We start from the raw sequence: 19,292 nt of genomic DNA on the forward strand, positions 1-19,292 counted from the left end.
CTCCCGATCCTGGGATTAAAAGCATGCGCCGCCACCACCCAGCTGTAACTAGTTTTAAAAAAATCTTTTATAGGTACAGGTGTTTTGTCTGCACATATGTGTGTGCACCATGTGCGTGTCTGGTATCCATGGATGTCAGAAGATGGTGTTGGATCCCCTGGGACTGCAGTTACAGAAGGCTGTGAGCTGCCAGGTGGGTTTTAGGAATCAAACCTGGTCCTCTCCAAGAACAACCAGTGCTCTTAACCACTGAGCCATCTCTTCAGTCCAAGTGTAACTTATTTTTTAATACAATTTTTTATTATTTATTTATATTTTTGTCTTTTGAAACAAGGTTTCTCTGTGTAGCCCTGGCTGTCCTGGAACTCACTCTGTAGACCAGGCTAGCCTCAAACTTACAGAGATCCTCCTGTCTCTGCCTCCCAAGTGATGTGATTAAAGGCATGTGCCACCACTGCGTGCCTGGCCAATTTTTTTTTTTTATTTCTATTATTTTGTGTATGGGCATTTTGCCTACATGAATTTCTGTGCACCTCATGTGTGCCTAGTGCCCTTGCTTCCAATCCCATGGAACTGGGGTTATAGACAGTTGAGAGCCATCATGTGGGTGCTGGGAATCAAACCTATGTCTGCTGGAAGACCATTGAGATGTCTTGCCAGCTCCAAACCTGAGATAGCAGAGGATGGCTTCAACCCATCAACCTCTGAGTTATGAACCTTCCAGGTGTAAAAAAAAATTTCCCCCAAGACAGGGTTTCTCTGTAGCTTTGGAGCCTGTCCTGGAACTCACTCTGTAGACCAGGCTGGCCTCGAACTCACAGAGATCTGCGTGGCTCTGCCTCCTGAGTGCTGGAATTAATTAAAGGCATTCAGCTGAGGATCAAACCTAGGGCCTTGTGCTTGTTAGGCAAGCACTCTACCACTGAGCTAAATCCCTAACCCCATCTTTCTTTCTTTCTTTTTTTCTTTTCTTTTCTTTTTCTTTTTTTTTTTTTTTTGAGACAAGGTTGGTCTTAGTATATAACTTTGGATGGTTTGGAATATGATATGTAGACAAGGCTGGCCTCAAACTCTCAGAGATCCATTTGCCTCTGCTTTAAAACAATTTGTTTTTGAGACAGGGTTTCATGTAGCCCAGGCTGGCTTCAAACATGCTATGAAGCTGAGGATTATCTTAAATCCCTAAGCCTCTCCTCTTCATCTCCTGAGTTCTGGGATCACAGAGATGTACCATCATACCCAGCTAACTTTGAACAAGTTTTGAGAGAAATGCAATTACTGATTTTTTGTCTGTTTTTTTTATTATTATATTTATGTTTTAATTTTACATATTAGCCATAGGTTCCCCCTGTCCTCTCCCCCCACCTCCACCTTCCCACCAGCCCCTCCTCCCCATTCTCATCTCTTCCAGGGCCAAGACTCCCCTGGGGATTCAGCTCAACCTGGTGGATTCAGTACAGGCAGGTCCAATCCCCTCCTTCCAGGCTGAGCAAAGTGTCCCTGTGTAAGCCCAAGGTTCCAGCTCATGCACTAAGGACAGATCTGGGTCCCACTGCCTGGGTGCCTCCCAAACAGTTCAAGCTATTCAATTGTCTCACTTATCCAGAGGGCCTGATCCAGTTGGGGGCTCCACAGCTTTTGGTTCATAATTCATGTGCTTCCATTAGTTTGGTTATTTGTCCCTGTGCTTTTCCAATCTTGGTCTCAACAATTCACAAGGAATAACAGACCATGATAAATGAAGACCACATGAGAACAGGAATGGGCAGAGTGCTGGAGAGGTCCCCAGAAATCCACAATGATACATCCTCTGTAGACTGCTGGCAATGGTCGAGAGAAAGCCTGATCTGACCTAGTCTGGTGATCAGATGGCCAAACACCCTAACAGTCGTGCTGGAACTCTCATCCAATAACTGATGGAAGTGGATGCAGAGATCCTCGGCCAGGCCTCAGGTGGAGCTCCAGGAGTCCAATTGTCGAGAAAGAGGAGGGACTGCAATTACTGATTTATAAGAATCGCAAGCTACTCTGGGAAGATTCCATTCCCACCAATCCTCTGGGGCCTGTTCTAAGGGTCTTCTCCAGGGGCCAACACTGAGAGAGACAGGGAGTGCAGCTGAGCAATGAGCCATAAAATATGAATTCCACACGCCAACCCTCCTCACCTCTAACAAGGCAAGAGCTGAAAGAAGCGCTTTCACTGGAGAGCTGAGCTGAGGCAGACCCCCAGATTAGTCTGCTGGCCTCCTAATCTTCCAGAATGTTTGCAAACACCCAGTGACCACAGTCACAAGCTCCCATCTTTACTAACTGTGACAAGTGGAATTTCATTCTTCACGGGAAACAATCCTCAGGGCATTTCGTTTCTAAACTCAAAACAAAGCCAATGAGCTGAATAGTATACATTCTCTAAATAATTAAAGGGCCCAAATCAGCAGCTGCCACGTTGGGGTCATCAGTGCCAGGCCTCAAAGCCACAGTGTCATGTTCCCAGTGAGGGCAGATCATCAGGCACCTCCTTCAGAGGCTCTGTGATGCTGCCCAAGGCCAAGGGTCTTCCCTAGGAAGGGGGCAGGGCACTGGGAAACTCTTGATACTCTCCAGGAGCGAGACCTCTTTGTGCAAACAGGAAGAAACTCAATGTAGGGAGCAAGGTCTGCATTTTGGCCAGAACTCATGGTACTCGTCAGCCTTGACCTCCAGTATCAGGGCAGGATGGGTTGGGGCTGGCCTGGATTTTGGTCCCTGTGTGAACTTCTGCATGGTATCTTACTTTCAAAGGCCATTTTCTTCCTCATCTGTCAGATGAGTTTGTCATAAGTCAGTCTCCAGTGCAAGGGTACCATCCCTATTGTATTGTGATGACATGAGGCACGGTGGCCCAGGCAGGCCCAAATAAATGCAGTATCTGTTTCGCTAGGAAGCATTAGGACATATCGAGTACAGGCTGGTGTGGCCACAGGAGGCACTCAGTTAAATGCCAACACCATCAGAATCGTATCTGACTCTGTTTCTCTGTTTTCACCCCATGGAGCCCTGAGCTTTCTACTTCTTGTGTGCTGGAAGTATGCTCTGTGTTTACTGATGGGCTGACTGCAGGGGAGATGATTGTGGACACTAGAGGCATCCTTGATGACTTCTAGCAAGTTCTTTTTTTTTTTTGAGACAGGGTTTCTCTGTGTAGATCTGGTGCCCGTCTGGACCAATGTCCATTGTTTTGTTTTGTTTTCTGTAGCTCTGGCTGTCCTGGAACTCACTCTGTAGACCAGGCTGGCCTTGAACTCACAGAGATCCACCTGGCTCTGCCTCTCCGATTGCTGGGATTAAAGGCATGTGCCAACACTGCCCAGCGCAAATTCTTTATTTATTTTTTATTTTTTTGAGCTGAGGATCGAACCCAGGGCCTTGCGCTTGCTAGGCGAGCGCTCTACCACTGAGCTAAATCCCCAACCCTCACTGAGCTAAATCCCCAACCTGCAAGTTCTTAAAATAACACCCAGTGCTTGATCAAAGGAATGTCTGGTAGAAGATTCTACAGAGTAACAACTCTGTGACTGAGGTCTAGATGCAAGGAGACAGACCATGATGGAGGAACCAGAGATGTCCATTCTTTCCTTTGGGCCTGCTGGGAGTGTCAGGGCCTTCCTGAGGAAGCAGCAATAGGAGCTCAGAGAGTGTACAGGAGTTTGGGGGTCCTCTCTGGGCAGAAAGCTGCTCTAGGGGGCTAGAGATGGCTCAGAGGTTAAGAGTACTGGCTCCTCTTTCAGAGGACCTGGGTTCAATTCCCAGCAACCACATGGTAGCTCACAACTGTCTGTAACTCCAGTTCCAGGAGCTCTGACACCTTCACACCAATGCATGTAAAATAAAGTTAAATTATTAAGAAAGAGAGAGAGAGAGAGAGAGAGAGAGAGAGAGAGAGAGAGAGAGAAAGGAAGGAAGGAAGGAAGGAAAGAAAGAAGAAAGGAAGAAAGCAAGCAAGCTGCTCTAGGGAGTGGCTTTCCTCCCACAGTCCAGTGGCCTGAGCCCCACCATGTGGGGATGGGGGTGGGAGGGTGGGATGGGGGGTGGTTAAAAACAAAATGAGGTTCAGAAAAGCTGTTCCTATGGGAAAGGCTGGGTCAGATATGACTCTGCCTGCTCTGGGGTGTGAGATGGGCAACAGGACACACAATCAAGCGGGTGAGGAGTCCCCACCCTCCCTGTTCAGATGTCTTCTGCAAAGACACAGACCTGGGTCTATGCAGCAGAAGATTCTGGAATTCAAAAGCTGTATAGTCTAGTCTGTTCCTGGGATGGCCTTTATCTTCCGAAGTCATTGTATGTCTTATCCAGGCAGACAGGTCTTTTTGTATCGGGGGTTGACATAAGCAGTGAGGACCATATATGTGCTTCTCAGAAAGAACTGGGCATTCTGTTTCATATGAGATCAGGTGCATCCAGGGTGGTCTGACATTTTATTTCAAAGCCTTGAAAGTACACACTTTCCCTGACAAAACACCACCTTGTAAAAGTCATCTAGAAATAACTAGGGATGCAGATAAAGAGCTAACAAGACAGTTCAACATAACATTATTCAAAATAAAAACTTGTTTCCTAAATGGCCAATGACAGAAGGTCAATAAAATAAATTATAGTATGTGGTTCTTAAAAACTGAGTCCTCATCACAGGTTTGAGGCTAGCCTGGGCTATACATAGGGAGCTTGTCTTACAAAGGCAGAGTTGTGGCTGAGTGTGGTGGTGCATGCCTTTAATCCCAGCACTTGGAAGGTAGGTGAATTCGAGGCCAGCCTGGTCTGCAGAGTTGGAGATGTAGCTCAGAGGAAGAAGCTTGCTTAGCATACCTGAGGAGCTGGGGTGGGTCCCCGGCATCCCATAAAAACCAGACAGTGCAAACAACATACAGAGGTGCCGTCTGGCAGAACATTGCAGGGGCTGCAATGCCCCATCCCCCTGGGATTACAGGCGTGTGCCACCACCACCTGGCTTGTTCGTAGTTTTTATTTTAATTTTTTTTTTTTTTTTGCCAGAGCTGAGGACCGAACCCAGGGCCTTGCACTTGCTAGGCAAGAGCTCTACCACTGAGCTAAATCCCCAACCCCTTGTTCGTAGGTTTTGTTTTTTGTTTTTTTTTAAATAAAAGATTTATTTATCTATTATGTATACAGTGTTCTGTCTACATGCTAGAAGAGGGCACCGGATCTCATTACAGATGGTTGTGAACCACCATGTGGATGCTGGGAATTGATTGAACTCAGGACCTCTGGAAGAGCAGTCAGTGCTCTTAACCTCTGAGCCATCTCTCCAGCCCCTGTTTGTAGTTTTTAATGTTGATTTCATTACATTGTTAGGACTGACCAGATCACTGGCCACTGGTGACTGATTTCCCTGGAGATCAAGGAAAGGTTGAAAGGTTTAACCCTCCAATCACAGGGCCCTTGATTAGCATACAGAAGAGGGCAGATTCCAAGGTTCCAAGGTTTTCAGGAACTCTTATTTCTTTTGATTTTTCGAGACAGAGTTTCTCTGTATAACACTCCTGGCTGTCCTGGAACTTACTTTGTAGACCAGGCTGGCCTCAAACTCATAGAGATCCACTTGCCTCTGCTGGGATTAAAGGAGTTCCTGACTCTTTCAGGTCATTCCGGTGACCTAAGGGCTTGGGGACAGCTTAGGATACTGGGTAGTTTGAATATAGACCATTCCATACATAACTTCTGCTGGAAAATCTGGACACAGGCTGTGATTCACATTGGCATCTGCAGATTTAAAACTCACTTATCCAAGTCAGGAACCATTTATTTTGCATCTAACAAGTCGGGGCCTGCTACAGTAATAACCACCCATCTCTGTGCGTCCATCCGTCAGGGCTGTCAGTGAAGGAAGGCCAGCTCGGCCTTGATGGGCTTCACCATCAACTAGTTCAAGTCCTAACACAGCTGTTCTGGGAAGAGACATATGGCCTGACCCAGTCTCCTCAGCTCCCCCAGCCAACCCTAAGCTGTGTGTGTGTGTGTGTGTGGTTGTGCGCACCATGCTGTGTGGGAGGCCAGAGGTTGACATCAGGAGTCTTCCTCAGTTTCTCTCCACCCTATTTTTTGAGAGTCTTACTGAACTTGGACGCCGCTAATTTGGTTAGACTGTTTGGCCAGCGCATCCCGGAGATTGACTCCTTGTGTCCTGTCATGCTTGGGATCACAGATGAGCTTTTTTACTGGCTTTTACGTTAGTGCTGAAGATCCAAACTTGGGTTCTTATATTTACCCACTGAGCCATCTCTCCAGCCCCTCAGACCTGCTTTTTACACTTTTCATTTTGTGTGTATGGGTGTTTTGAATGCATGCTGTGTGTGTGCACCATAGGCATGGCTGGTGCCCGCAGAGCCCAGGAGGGGGCACAGGATCCTCAGGAACTGGAGTTGTAGATGGTTGTCAGCTTTTATGTGGGTGCCGAAAATGAATCTGGATCTTTTGAAGGGCAGCAAGTGCCGATAAGCCATCTCTAGCCTCTCAAATGTGCTTTTTAAAGTAGAGTGTGTTGGGGGGCAATTTGACAGGACACTTTTCTTTTGGTTTTCTCTGTGTAGCCCTTTGGAGAGCAGGTTGGCTTTAAACTCAGAAATCTGCCTGCCCCTGCCTCCCAAGTGCTGGGATTAAAGGTTTGCACTGTCACCCTCCACTTGGAATTTGTTTATTTATTTTATTTTATATTTTGGTTTTTCAAGACAGGGTTTCTCTGTGCAGTTTTGGTGCCTGTCCTCGAACTCACAGAGATCTGCCTGCCTCCCGAGCACTGGGATTAAAGGTGTGCGCCAGTGCTACCAGGCTTTTTTTTAAACTGGTCACTTTGAACCACTCTTCTGAGAATCCTGGAGCCGTCGAGGCAGGGGATCAGTTGGAATGCCCTAGACATAGACAATGACAGAGAAAGCTTGCTACCTAGAAAGCTCATCATCATGCCATAGTACAAGGATGGAAATGTTCAGCAAATCTGATTGCTGAACTTAGTGCTTGGATGGTGTATCTCACTGAGTACGACAGTGTGAGGGGGTAGAACAGAATTAATACTCATCCCTAGCAACTTTTTGAATATGAGGACTCTAAGCCAGAGGTTGGAAGCAACCAGAGGGAGGCAACCGCAGTGTCTGACTGAAGATGCTCTCCTTAGTTTCTCAGGTTATCCTCCCCAGCTCCCCACAGCCAGGCAGCATCAAGAAGTGAAGGCAGCTCTTACCTCAGCATAGCGGAGCTCAATGTGAGTGACACCTGGCTCCATCCTTTCAGTCCAGGCCAAAGCTGTCTGAGGGATCTCAGGGACATACCTCCTCTTCAGCAGTCTCAGACACTGCCCTGGCTGGGGAGGCCCCAGGATAGCGGCCTGTGTGTCCTTGACTTTCCTTCCACTACAGACATTTCCCTGTGTCCCTCTCCTCTCCCAACAGAAGTTCCCCAACACTCACGTGGCTGTGGGAGCCAACAGCACTGAGAGGCTCTTCAGTGTGCTATGAAACCACATGATGTGTGTTCTCTGGCCAGTTCCCTGATGACTTCAGGTAAGTTTCCTCCTGTGGAAAATGGGGCCATGCTGAGGCTGTGTGGTGTGTGTATGCAAGTGTGTATGTATGTATGTTGGAGTGGGTGATCCTGGGAAATGGTGTAGTGGGGTACCACCAAGGATCTGTTGATGACACCAGGAGCTTCTGGTCTGTTGACCTATCTATCACCTTCACATTCAAATCACTTGTGTGTCCACTTCTGTGTGCTGCAAACTGTACCAGCCATGGCTTACCAACATACCTAAGTCCTGCTAGCTCTCACGAGGAACTGGTACCAAAAGGCAGAATACTGTATTCTCTGGAGTGTGCTAGACCCTTCTACCATGCCCTGCCTTGACAGACTACACCAACCAAACTACACACGTTCAGATACCTTGCCACACTAACCACAAGGTAGCACAGTCTCCGGACAGCCTGTCACAGTCTTCCCAGTGCTGAGTGGTGGGACGTACCCTGTCTCCACTTCTCTCCAAAGGTATCTCTGGTCCTCCAGTGATGCTGGCCATTTGGCTAACCGGCCACATGGCACATTTCTCATGCCAGACTGACCCTGGCTCAATATTGGCCAAGGCCTCAGTGCCTTTCTTTCTCCTTAGCTCCACAGTGTACACCACACTCAAGGTTACTTCTTAATGTGTCCCTGTAAGCCCCTAGAGGCCTTGTGCACAATTCTTAATTAGAGCACTGTATTCCTCAAGAAGTAGGTGAGCAGAGCACAGAAAGAGGCTTGTTTTATTATTTGACCTCATACCGCTCTAGGGCAGTCAATTCCCCCACACACCCCCTAATTAAAAGGTACCAGATACTCTGGAATTCTGACACACCCATCTGGGACATAGAGAAGACAAAGGACTGGGGCAGGGACAGAGAACTCAACTCCTAAGACAGTCTCTGCTCCACAGGATCAGTCATAGAGGGCCCTTAGATACCTCCTTAGTCAATAGGCCCATGGTGAGGGCCAGCAGAGCACTGGACCACCAGACCCACAAAGGGTGCCAAACTGTCCCCAAGTACTGACTCATCCTTCACAGTTCCCCACAAACATTTAACCATCCCTAATTCCTGAATAAAGGGCACCATCTCTGTGGGAGCTAGGTTCCACTAACTACAATGTGAGGAGCTAGATAAAATACTTTTTTCATACATTTTATAAACTGGGTTAGAAAGTGTTCATGGTTCAAACTGTTAGAAAAGAGGATTTTTTGGGGGGTGGGGTGGGGGAGTCAGTGCTGGGGACTGAACCAAGGGTCCACCGAGAAGTGCCAGGCATTTGTCAAGGTGGCTTAACCCTTTGAAAGTGAAGCAGGATATCAGGACAGCTAACAATGTGACTGAGAAAGCAATCCCCACTAAGAACTCTGGTGGGCTCACACAGGAGTACATACCGACCAAGAGGAAAAGCTCCTGGGTGGCCCATGTCTGCCTCATATGTCCCACATGTGTCCTCTATGTAGTTCCCCGCCTCCATGCTACAGTCACTGCATTCGGCGCACAGGGCATAGCCAGCAGGGCTGAAGACTCCTGGCACCTCTGTCTGGTTTTTTTTTAAAGATTTATTTATTTATTATGTACACTGAAGAGGGTGCCAGATCTCATTACAGATGGCTGTGAGCCACCATGTGGTTGCTGGGAATTGAACTCAGGACCTCTGGAAGAGCAGTTGGTGCTCTTGACCTCTGAGCCATCTCTCCAGCCCCCTCTGTCTGGTTTATGCCTATGAGAAACAGCCACTTGTTCAGAGAACAGCCATGTCTAGTTCAGGCGGCCTGGCTTGCTGGTGGGTCCTGCCCCTCGACTCTGACGTCACAGTGAGAAGTGCAGAGTGTGTTTTCCGGGCTGTTGAAAGAGATGCAGATCTTAGTGAGCAGAGAGGACCTCCTTCCTAACAGGCAGCCCTCCTACACTTTCGCAGCCCTAGGAGTCGGCTGTTGGGGAGGCAGGTCACCCTCTTCTGGCTCAGCCTGAAGCACTTCAAAACCCTTCCTTATACAGAACACAATCTCTTGGATAATGTTGAAAAATGTTTTCTGTTTGTCTGTTTTGTTTTTTGAGACAGGGTTTCCCTGTGTAGCTTTGGAGCCTGTCCTGGATCTTGCTCTGTAGACCAGGCTGGCCTAGAACTCACAGAGATCTGCCTGGCTCTGCCTCCCGAGTGCTGGGATAAAAGATGTGTGACACCACTGCCCAGAAAAAAAAGTTTTATTATGAAAAACTAAAATCCAAGCTCAGAATAGCTCAGCAACTACCAACACGTGGCCATCTGCTTTCCTCTCCTCCCTCCCTACTCTGCTGTGACAGCTTTAAAAAATAAATAAATAGAAAAGGCTGGTGGTGCGGGCACACTGGCCAGCTAGTCCCAGTTCCCTCCCTTCCAGCTACCCTTGCGACAGAGGCTGGAAGTGCTCCGTGCACACAGCTGCAGCTTCCCCTGCAGCCGGAGTGATGCGCTGACCCAGGTCTGCTTTGAGGCCACTGTCTTACTGATCCTGACACACACTGGTACACTCATTTGTATGTTCACATGTACTATAGAGTTAGGCAAGGAGGCACTTTATCAACACACCACATGTACTGTAGAGAAGGCTTTTAAACTGTGTGAGATAGGGTGCTGGGGGTACACAGCAATGCCGGAACAGTCAAGAGAAGTAGTCACCCCAGTGCAGTGGGTGACATGCCAGACAGTACCACAGGTCTCTTGTAGGTCTGGAGGCCCTGGGTGCTGGCTGGTTCAGGTTAGACTTCCTCTATAATCCCAAGACCTATAGAGACCATCTGTGCTGATGCCAGCTTAAAATGCTCTCTTGCCACCTGAACAGTCCTTTGCAGATGGATGTAACAGACCATCGTGAGTTCAAATGTAGCTCGTAAACTCCCTTTCTGGGTAATGAGATGCGAGCCATCTGGTGCCACCAATTCAGTTTGGCTGCTACAAACCCCGCCTACACCTCCGAGGCCTAGGTGGGGAAGCCCACTGTGACCTGGTGGTGTCCCTTGTCCTTATCCTCATGGCATCAGCTCAATTCAGCCTTCTGAGACCCTGATGCTACTCACACCACCCACAGGCCAGAAAACAGTCCTGTGGCCAAGGTCACAGAGCCGTAGCCTTTGAAGTCTACTTTCTTCCTCATTGACATGCCCCAGGAGCAAGTGGCGGGATTTAATGCTGTATTAGCCTGGGTGGTTTGTTATTGATTTCCTTCTTTCACGCTTCCTAGGCAGGAAGTTTGGGTTTGGAATTTCCCCGAGGAAATAGTTCTTTAGAATACTCCCCACCCCCATTTTTGAGACAAGATTTACACTATAGCCTAGGCTGACCTGGAACTATACACAGCCCAGGTTGGCCTCAAATTAGTAGCAATCCTTTCTCAGTCTCCCAAGTGCTAGGATTCTAAGTGTGTGCTAGCACTACTGGCAAGAATATCCTTTGTCCAATAAAAAACTAAAGAATTACTGAGGTAGAAAATATATCTGAAGTAGACTTTTTCTTTTTAAGAGAAAAAGGGAGTAGGAAAAAACAAAACTACTCAGTATTAATTTATACCACTGTCCCACCTTACACATGAGAATTCCATGTAAGAGAGAAGCTGAATCAATTGAAAAACAGATGCCCAGGGACTCAGCTTCTGCCCAGGGAGCCCCCTCAGGGGTCTCTGGGAAAGGCTGATGTCAGAGAAAGGCCTGTGGCCTCACAAAACTCCCACCACCTCGACAGGTCTGAGACATGCAAGCTGGGCCTGGGCTGGACATGGCAGTGGAGCAGAGGAAGGGGAGTGGTATCTTAACCTTCACTGACCTCACAGAGGGTTTCTATTTGTTTATTTAAAGACACATTGTAAAAAGTAAAATGGATGAAACCAGCTGAGATTAAGATACATAAACCAAACTGCAACGTAGAAAAAGGGCCTTGCTGGAAACATGAACACTGGAAATATTTCACAGACACACAGAAGAGCTCACATTGTCAATAGGGTTAAGCTGCTACTAATTCTCCCCAGAATGTCAAGGTTTCATTTTGCTCAGCCTGAGATCTCGCTCGATTTCAAACTGCCTGTGGTCCACTCGATCCAGAAAAGCTTTCCGTTCAATGTACCTGGAAGAGGACAGAAACAGTGTCATAGTCTGGCAGAAAGGCGTTCACCCTTGCACTGTCCCAACCCAGGGAAAGATTAGGCTGAAGGAACCAGCAGGGAGCCAGGTTGACCAGATGACCACCTGGACTATCACTGATCCACTTCACCCACACAAGGGCAGTTCTGTTCAGACATGACTGAATCTGAAGAGGAAAAGAATGATCTAACCCCTTTTTGTTTGAGACAGGAACTCACTCTGTAACCAGGCTGACCTTGAACTCACAGAGATCCACCTGCCTCTGCCTCCTGAGAGCTGGGATTAAAGGTGTGCGCCAGCAAGCCAAGAGGAAAAAGTAAACATCTGTTTTGTCACAGGACTTTGAGGAAAGGAGAAGTAATGCCTTCTTATTAGTTCAAACCCTATTGGTAAATATTGGCTGGGCAATTATGGTCAAAGTTTGAATCTTTCTGAGCCTCACTGTTGTCTACAGCAACAGGATGACACTGTATTTTCTGGCTTCCGTGGTTTTTCGAGACAGAGTTTCTCTGTGTCCTGGCTGTCCTAGAACTTGCTTTGTAGACCAGGCTGGCCTTGAACTCAGATCCGCCTTTTTTTGCTTTCCAAGTGCTGGTATTAAAGGCGTGCTCCACCATTGCTAGGCCAAAATATATTCTTTTAAAAAAGAGATGTATTTTGTGCTTGTGTATGTGGGCAGGCACATGTGGAGGTCAGAGGAGAGCTGACTTGTAGGGCTGCTTCTCTCTTTCCACATGGGGTTCTGGGGACTGAACTCCGGCTGTCAAGGTTGGCACAGGTGCCTTTGACCCACTGAGCCATCTCACTGGGCCAAAGCTATGTTTTTGTGTATCTCAAAACACAAAAAATACACCTGAAAATGGAAGAAATAGGCAGAAAATCAACCACCAAGGACTACTCTGAGGGTGAACCATTAGCCAAGGTTTGCAAAGCCATCTGATTTCCTCTGCTGTTCCCCTAGGTACCTTCTCCTTAGTTTGAGGCCAGGCTGCTTCTGTGGCATAAAGAAGAGGCCAGTTCCTGAATTCCCCTAGCAATGAGACCAAACATCTCTGCATCCACAGTCACACACAGGGCTCCCCTGAAGCCTGGAGCTCTGCTCTAGCTCTCAAGCCAAGGTCAGAAGGCTCCCTCGAGGTCTCCCTCAGTCTTCCCAGACAGGGTGGGAGGCAGGCCAGCCTACCCTGGCAGGCACGGTGCTCAGGAGGGAGCCCAGCTGCTTAATGAGACACAGCTGCATTTTAATGGACCCTTTCTTGCTATAAAGTGTGCTGCGATTGCTTGAGGGGAGGAACTAACTCTCTGCTGCTAATTAATCTATTGAGGGAGCAAAATTGCCACTAAAAATGGGAGACATAATTGAATCTCTGCACTAATTTTTCTTTGTTGCACCATGGAAAATGTGCATCTGTCACTACAAGGTTATTACATTTGTGGTGAAATGTAACCAGGTCCAGGAACCTGTGTTCTTCGCTGAGTTCAGGTCTTATTTTTCTGCCCCTCAGCATCCTGAAGTGAAGCCCATCCCACCTGCTTGCCAGATGAGACTGTGGCTACTAATCCTCCACACACTACCAAGGACTAGTCAGAAAACACAGGTTCTGAGGCCAGTGGAAGCTGAATTTGAATCCTGTCACTCACTGGCTGTGTGACTCTGGACAAATCATATAAACTTAGCAAGTCTCAGTTTCCTAACATATTAAAAGGGGGAGGGGACAACAACAAAGACACACACACACACACACACACACACACAAAACTGCTGAGGCTGAGGCAAGAAGACTGATGTGAGTTCTATACTAACCTGGGCCAGAGACCACTCCTGCATTTTTATTTTTTTGGAGATGGGGTCTCATGCATTTCAGGATGGCTTGCTATAGATAGACCAGCTTCTGACTTTACCTTTCTAGTTGCTAAGATTACAGGTATGAAGCACTATGCCTGTCTTATGTGATGCCAGGGATTTGTACACACTAGGCAAACACTATACCAAATGAACCGTATCCCTGGATCCTGAAATACCGTCTTAATGAAACTGAAAACAGAAAACAAACAAACACAACAAAAAGAATCCCAAACTAAAAAAACTTACACCCCTTCCCCCTGCCAAAAGAAAAGCTAGAGGGAGATAAACCCTCCTTACTCAGAGCGGCTGCTCTGAGGAGTACATTAAATAGTACATTAATAATGCTAGCATGGAGCAAGAGCTCAATAAGCCGGTAGCTAACACTGTCACTATGATTTTGGGTAGCAGCTGCCATCAGGGTCTTGAGGACGCGTGCTGTCTGAAACGAGTAACTACCACCTTGTCTGGATCTGCAATTAGGCTGTGGTGTCAAACTGTCAATGAGGCCAGATTAGCTGGAACACATGGGAAGGCTGTGCTCAGGCTTGACACAAGTCCCTTGGGTCAGAGTTGTCAGATTTAGTAAGTGAAAATAAAGGAGACCCAGTTAAATCTGAAATTCTGATTCCCTGGCAGAGAGCGCAGCAGCACAAAGTGTATGCTCCTCTGATACAGGCAAAGAATGGGGACCTGGGTGAGGAGGTGTGGACACAATCAGGGCCTCACCTACTGCGAACAGTCCTTCCCAGCCCCTGCCTATCCTGGATCTGGAGAAGTAGACACGTGGGAATCGGGGACTTGGTGGCAGGCATGCTAACTGCCCCTTGGAGGAGCCAGCAGAAGAGCAATAACCACAGGCGAGAGATGGTACTGTGTAAGCATCACGTGTGGGTGTTTCAGGACAGAGCTCCCAATCTGCTGGGAGACCAGGAAGAAGGAAGTGACTCTTACACTGGGATGCTCACTGAGCATGGAGAAGGGCCTGCAGTTCCAGATGGCCTGGAGACCACTGAAAACAAAGTGCAGAATAGATGCTAATGGGGCAAAGCTGAGGCTAAGGGAAGCCTCAGACAGCAATAAGGGCACACACACAGATGCAACTCAATTCTCCAGGGCAGCCCAGACAAAGGCCATCAAGGCAGGTCTGGCTATTTTATTCCCCTGTTCACAGCCACTCACAGGCAGCTGCTAAGAGGATCCTGTGACAGCTTGGTTTACATCCAAGAGCTGAGCTTGCTGATGTGCAGAGGTTGACATGGTGCTGTGGATGAGAATGACTTTGATATCTACGATCTGTCCTTTTGGGAAGGGTATAGGTATTTAACTTTTGGCTTTTTGTGTTTGTTTTTTTCCTTCTCTGTGAAACAGGAATAAAATGTAATGCCCCTCTGTGGACACAATGAAACTCAAGAAGTGCTTTGTAAGAGTCGGCTACACGAGCTGTTTGAGGTTGAGGTTCTCGCTTCTCATCAACTTAACCACAGCCATAATCTGCACGGCCTCAGACCAGGACATCTGGACTCGAGACCAAGACTGAAAATGCTCCTGAGGAAGGGCTGCCTTGAAGGCCACCTGAGGGTTCGCCTACTTCATCTGGGCTGCAGGGGTTTCCAGGCACTTTAACTGGGCCAAGCTTCAGAACACATCTGCCGGCTGACAGGGGCAGTGGGAATTCTGGTTCTTACTCTTCTTTGGTCTTGCTACTTCTCTGGCCTGAAGGAGTGTGCCATCCTCTCATGCTACTATATTCTTTTATGGCCCACTTAAGCAGCAGCAGGTTTATTTATTTACTCCCTCCCTCCCTCCCTCCCTCCCCCCTCCCTCCCTCCCTCCCTCCCTCCCTCCTTCCTTCCTGACAGGGTTTCTCTGTGTAGCTCTGGCTGTCCTGGAACTCACTCTGTAGCCCAGGCTGGCCTCAAACTCATGGAGATCAGTCTGTTTCTGCCTCCCGAGTGCTGGAATTAAAGGTGTGGGCCACTGTGCCTGGCAGAGCAAGCAGGTCTTTATTATCATTAACAAAATACGCTAACACATCAAGAACTGAGGTGATTTTCCAGTTTCCCTTGCAGATCTGGGTTATACACAATAGGCTCTGACATCTCTGACATCTTTTGACTCAAATTATTTTTCTGCCTCAATTATCTTGAAATTCAGGACACTGGGTAGGGAAGAGTAGGGAGCACTATCAGGGAAGATGGAAGTACCTCCTGTCAGAGAACCCAGCCTGGAAGAGGTCAGAGGGTGCTGGCTTGCAAAAGCTCTTTCATGTGGTCATCCTGTGGCTGAAACCACAGGGGAGGCTTCCTGCCACTACTGGGGAAAAAGGCATGCACAGGAGACACCGGTAAGAGGATACTCTGGGTCTGGAACTGTTTCTGGTGCTGCACAAACAGCACAGCAATGATAACTTCAGTTCTTGGTGGGCAACAGAAGCACTCACACCCAGCATGTCTCTGGGGCAGTCCTAACAGGGCAGGATTCCTCTGCTCTGGGGGGCTTATTGCACACTAACAAAACATGACAACATCAGTCACTTAGTACAGCAGAGAAACAGGGTGATGTGACCGGGGTGGTGGAGCTATTCTAGAGTGGCATCTAAGCCGACAAATCAGAGCCTGTAGGGGAGGGACCTTACACACGGAGGCTGGGCTGCAGCAAGCAGCAGAAGTGGACAAGAGGGGGCAGGAAAGGAAGGCCCTTCTGTTCTGAGTCACTGGCAGAAAATGGTGGCTAAGTCTTAGAACCAGTGTTTGCTTGGGAAGGCAGAAAAGCCAACCTGGGAGACATGGAGAGATGCCTCCAAGCTCTACCCCATCACCATGGAAAATATTCCTAAAAAGCTGGCCAGGACTTAAGTGGATAAAGCATCCAGCTTTCCAGTAAGGTCTGAGTCTGGGGGTGGTCAGTTAATGCAAGTGGGAGAAAAGAATGTAAGCAGAAGCCTGCGGGAAGGCCAGCATTTTGCCTATTCTGCTTCATTACCCTAACCCCGGGAGAGGCCTAGAAAAGGTTTCCACGGTACAGATGACTAAGCTGGGACTAGTGACTGTCCTTGTTAGCGCTCTGTTGCTGTGAGGAGACACAACCAAAACCAACTTGGAGAAGTGCAGATTTACCTGGCTTACGAGTGATAGAGGCAGGGACGCCATGGCAGGGACCTGGAGACGGGGCTGAATGAAAGTGCTAGGATTAAAGGTGTGCATCACGGCAGGGGCGGTGGTGGTGACACTTTTAGTCCCGGTTTTAGCACTTGGAGGCAGAGGCAGGCAGATCTCTGAGTTTAAGGCCAGCCTGGGCTACAGAGTGAGGTCCAGGACAGCCAGGGCTACACAGAGAAACCCTGTCTGGAAAAACAAAAACAAAAAAGTGTGCATCACCATGTTTGGCAAGATTTACTTTTAATTTATGTGCCCATGTGTGTATGTGTGGTGAGTGCAGGTGCTATGGAGGCCAGAAGAAGGCATCTGATTCTCTGGAGGTGGTTGGAAGCAGCCCAATGTGTATTAGGAACTAAACTCTGGTCCTCGGAAAGAGCAGCAGGCACTTTAAACCATGGAACCATCTCCAGTCCTACTGTCTTTTTTTTTTTTTTAATCTCTCCATTGACCTCTACCTGTTGCTATTGCCAGTTTTGATTCTGACACACACAGAAGTCTATTCTGTGTACTCTTGTGAAACTGATGCACTAGTTTTGCCAGCTTTGATCTTCAATTAATAGAGCCAGCCTCCCTTCCTCTTTCACACTTCAGCGCTTCTGTGACTCACCTATGTTCACACCCATTGCTGGACAGCAGCCCACTGTGCAGTCCGGTCACATTTGATTTAACTGTCACACTAGTGACAGACCGTTGGGTTATTTCTTGTTTTGTATCTTGTGCATATTGTCAGTACATATCTGCATTTCTGCTGGGAATAAAGTTCAGAGGGAAGTGCTGAATTACAGAAGATGACTACACGAAATCTGAGCAGACCACGGAAAGTGGTACTTTCCAATTGGACCTTTCCATTCTCAGATGTCTGCCCCATGAAGAGGCTGCCCTCTTTATAACTGGTAATGGTCCGGTCTTCAGGTCTACTTTGTCTAATATGAATGCCATTGTATCAGTCTTCCTTTGGCTAGTACTACATAATTCGTCTTCTTTCCTCTCAACATTTCCTCATCCCACATTTTACACCAATCTTTTTAAAACAGCAAATTGTGCTTTGATTTTTTAAAAAATTTAACCTGGGCGGATCTCTGTGAGTTTGAGGCCAGCCTGGGCTACAGAGTGAGTTCCAGGACAGGCACCAAAACTACACAGAGAAACCCTGTCTCGAACCCCCTCCCCCCCAAAAAAAAGGTCAGAAATTAATAGGTTAAATTTTTTTGTTTGTTTGTTTTGTTTTTCGAGACAGGGTTTCTCTGTGTAGCCCTGGCTGTCCTGGATCTTACTCTGTAGACCAGGCTAGCCTCGAACTCAGAGACAGCCTGCCTCTGCCTTCCAAGTGCTGGGATTAAAGGCGTGTGCCACCACTGCCCAGCTAATTTCTGACTTTTAACTGGAACATTTTGTTTATTTACATTCAATAAAAATACTGGTAAATATAGTCTTAAATCTACCATTCTAAGGGCTACAGAGATGGCTCAGCCAGTATTGCTATTGTTGAGGACCCAATTCTCTTCCTACCTACACAGGTGGCTCCTAACTACTTGTAATTACATTTCCAGGGTATCGGAAGCATGTGCACACACCCAAAGACACACATACTCATAATTAAAATAAAACAAATCTTAAAACCCCCAAACCTATCATCCTAGATGCTTTCTATTTTATTTGTCTGGCTGTTCCCAGGTGCTCTAGAACTCCCTAGGTAGCCAAAGATAATCTTGAACTTCTGATTCTTCTGCCTCCAAGTGTTGGGATTACAGGCTTGCAGTACCAAGCCCAGTTTATGTGGTGCTGGGGACTGAACCCAGTGCTTCATGCAAACTAGGCCAGTGCTCTACAGATGAACTACACCCCCATCTCAGTTACACCATTTCCCATTTTCTGAAAAGTCCTCACTAGGTAGACATCTTCAATTCTTTAAATTTATGTATTTATTTATGTATTTATTTATTTATTTGAGCTGAGGATCGAACCCAGGGCCTTATGCTTGCTAGGTAAGCGCTCTACCACTGAGCTCAGTCCCCAACCCCATATTATTTTATGTATGTAACTGTTTTGCCTAAATATGTATCTGTGCCTGATGCCAATGGAGGCCAGAAGAGGCATTAGACCCCCTGGGACTGGAGTTATAGAGGGCTAAAAGCTGCCACGTGGGAGCTGGGAATTGAACCAGGTTTTCTAGAAGAGCAGCCAGTGTTCTTAACTACTGAGCCATCTCTCTAGCCATTGGGTAGGTGTCCGTCCGTCCGTCCGTGTCCCCCGTCCCCCCCCCCCCCCCCCCCCGTCGTTTTGTTTTTTTGAGACAGGTTTCTCTGTGTATAGTCCTGGCTCTCCTCTCCTGGAACTTGCTCTATAGACCAGGTTGGCCTTGAACTCAGAGATCTGCCCATCTCTGACTCCCAAGTGTGTGCCACCACTGCCTTCCTGGGTAGGCGTCTTTTAAATCTTGTCTTTTCTTCCACTCTGTATTTTTTTTCCACGAGTATTTTATTAACACTCCCTTATCTCTAACAGCATTGCTCCTTACTTTTATAAGACCTCTATCATAATCAATACTCAGAGAGGCAATCCAGTGTAGCACACTTTAGCATTTCCTGTGCAAAACTGAATAGCTTAGCTAGACTGACTTGGAAC

General features: G+C 47.5%; 1 protein-coding gene across 2 annotated transcripts in view; it reads right to left on the reverse strand.

The window, feature by feature from the left end:
* Positions 1-9,207: 9,207 nt before the first annotated feature.
* The window catches only part of Cfdp1 (craniofacial development protein 1), a 90,689-nt gene continuing 80,604 nt past the window's right edge, over positions 9,208-19,292 (reverse strand). The window contains exons 7-8 of one of the 2 annotated variants that reach the window (XM_036188827.1): positions 11,514-11,646; positions 9,208-9,392 (exon numbers count right to left, since the gene is read on the reverse strand). In XM_036188827.1, coding sequence (XP_036044720.1) covers positions 11,556-11,646 — 91 coding nt within the window. In that variant the 3' untranslated portion in view covers positions 9,208-9,392; positions 11,514-11,555. Of the gene's footprint in view, positions 9,393-11,355; positions 11,647-19,292 lie in introns of those variants that run through there. The other variant, XM_036188826.1, reaches the window with a different exon arrangement.

This window comes from Onychomys torridus, chromosome 5 (genome assembly GCF_903995425.1).
Source record: "Onychomys torridus chromosome 5, mOncTor1.1, whole genome shotgun sequence".
NCBI classification, from domain to species: Eukaryota; Metazoa; Chordata; class Mammalia; order Rodentia; family Cricetidae; genus Onychomys; species Onychomys torridus.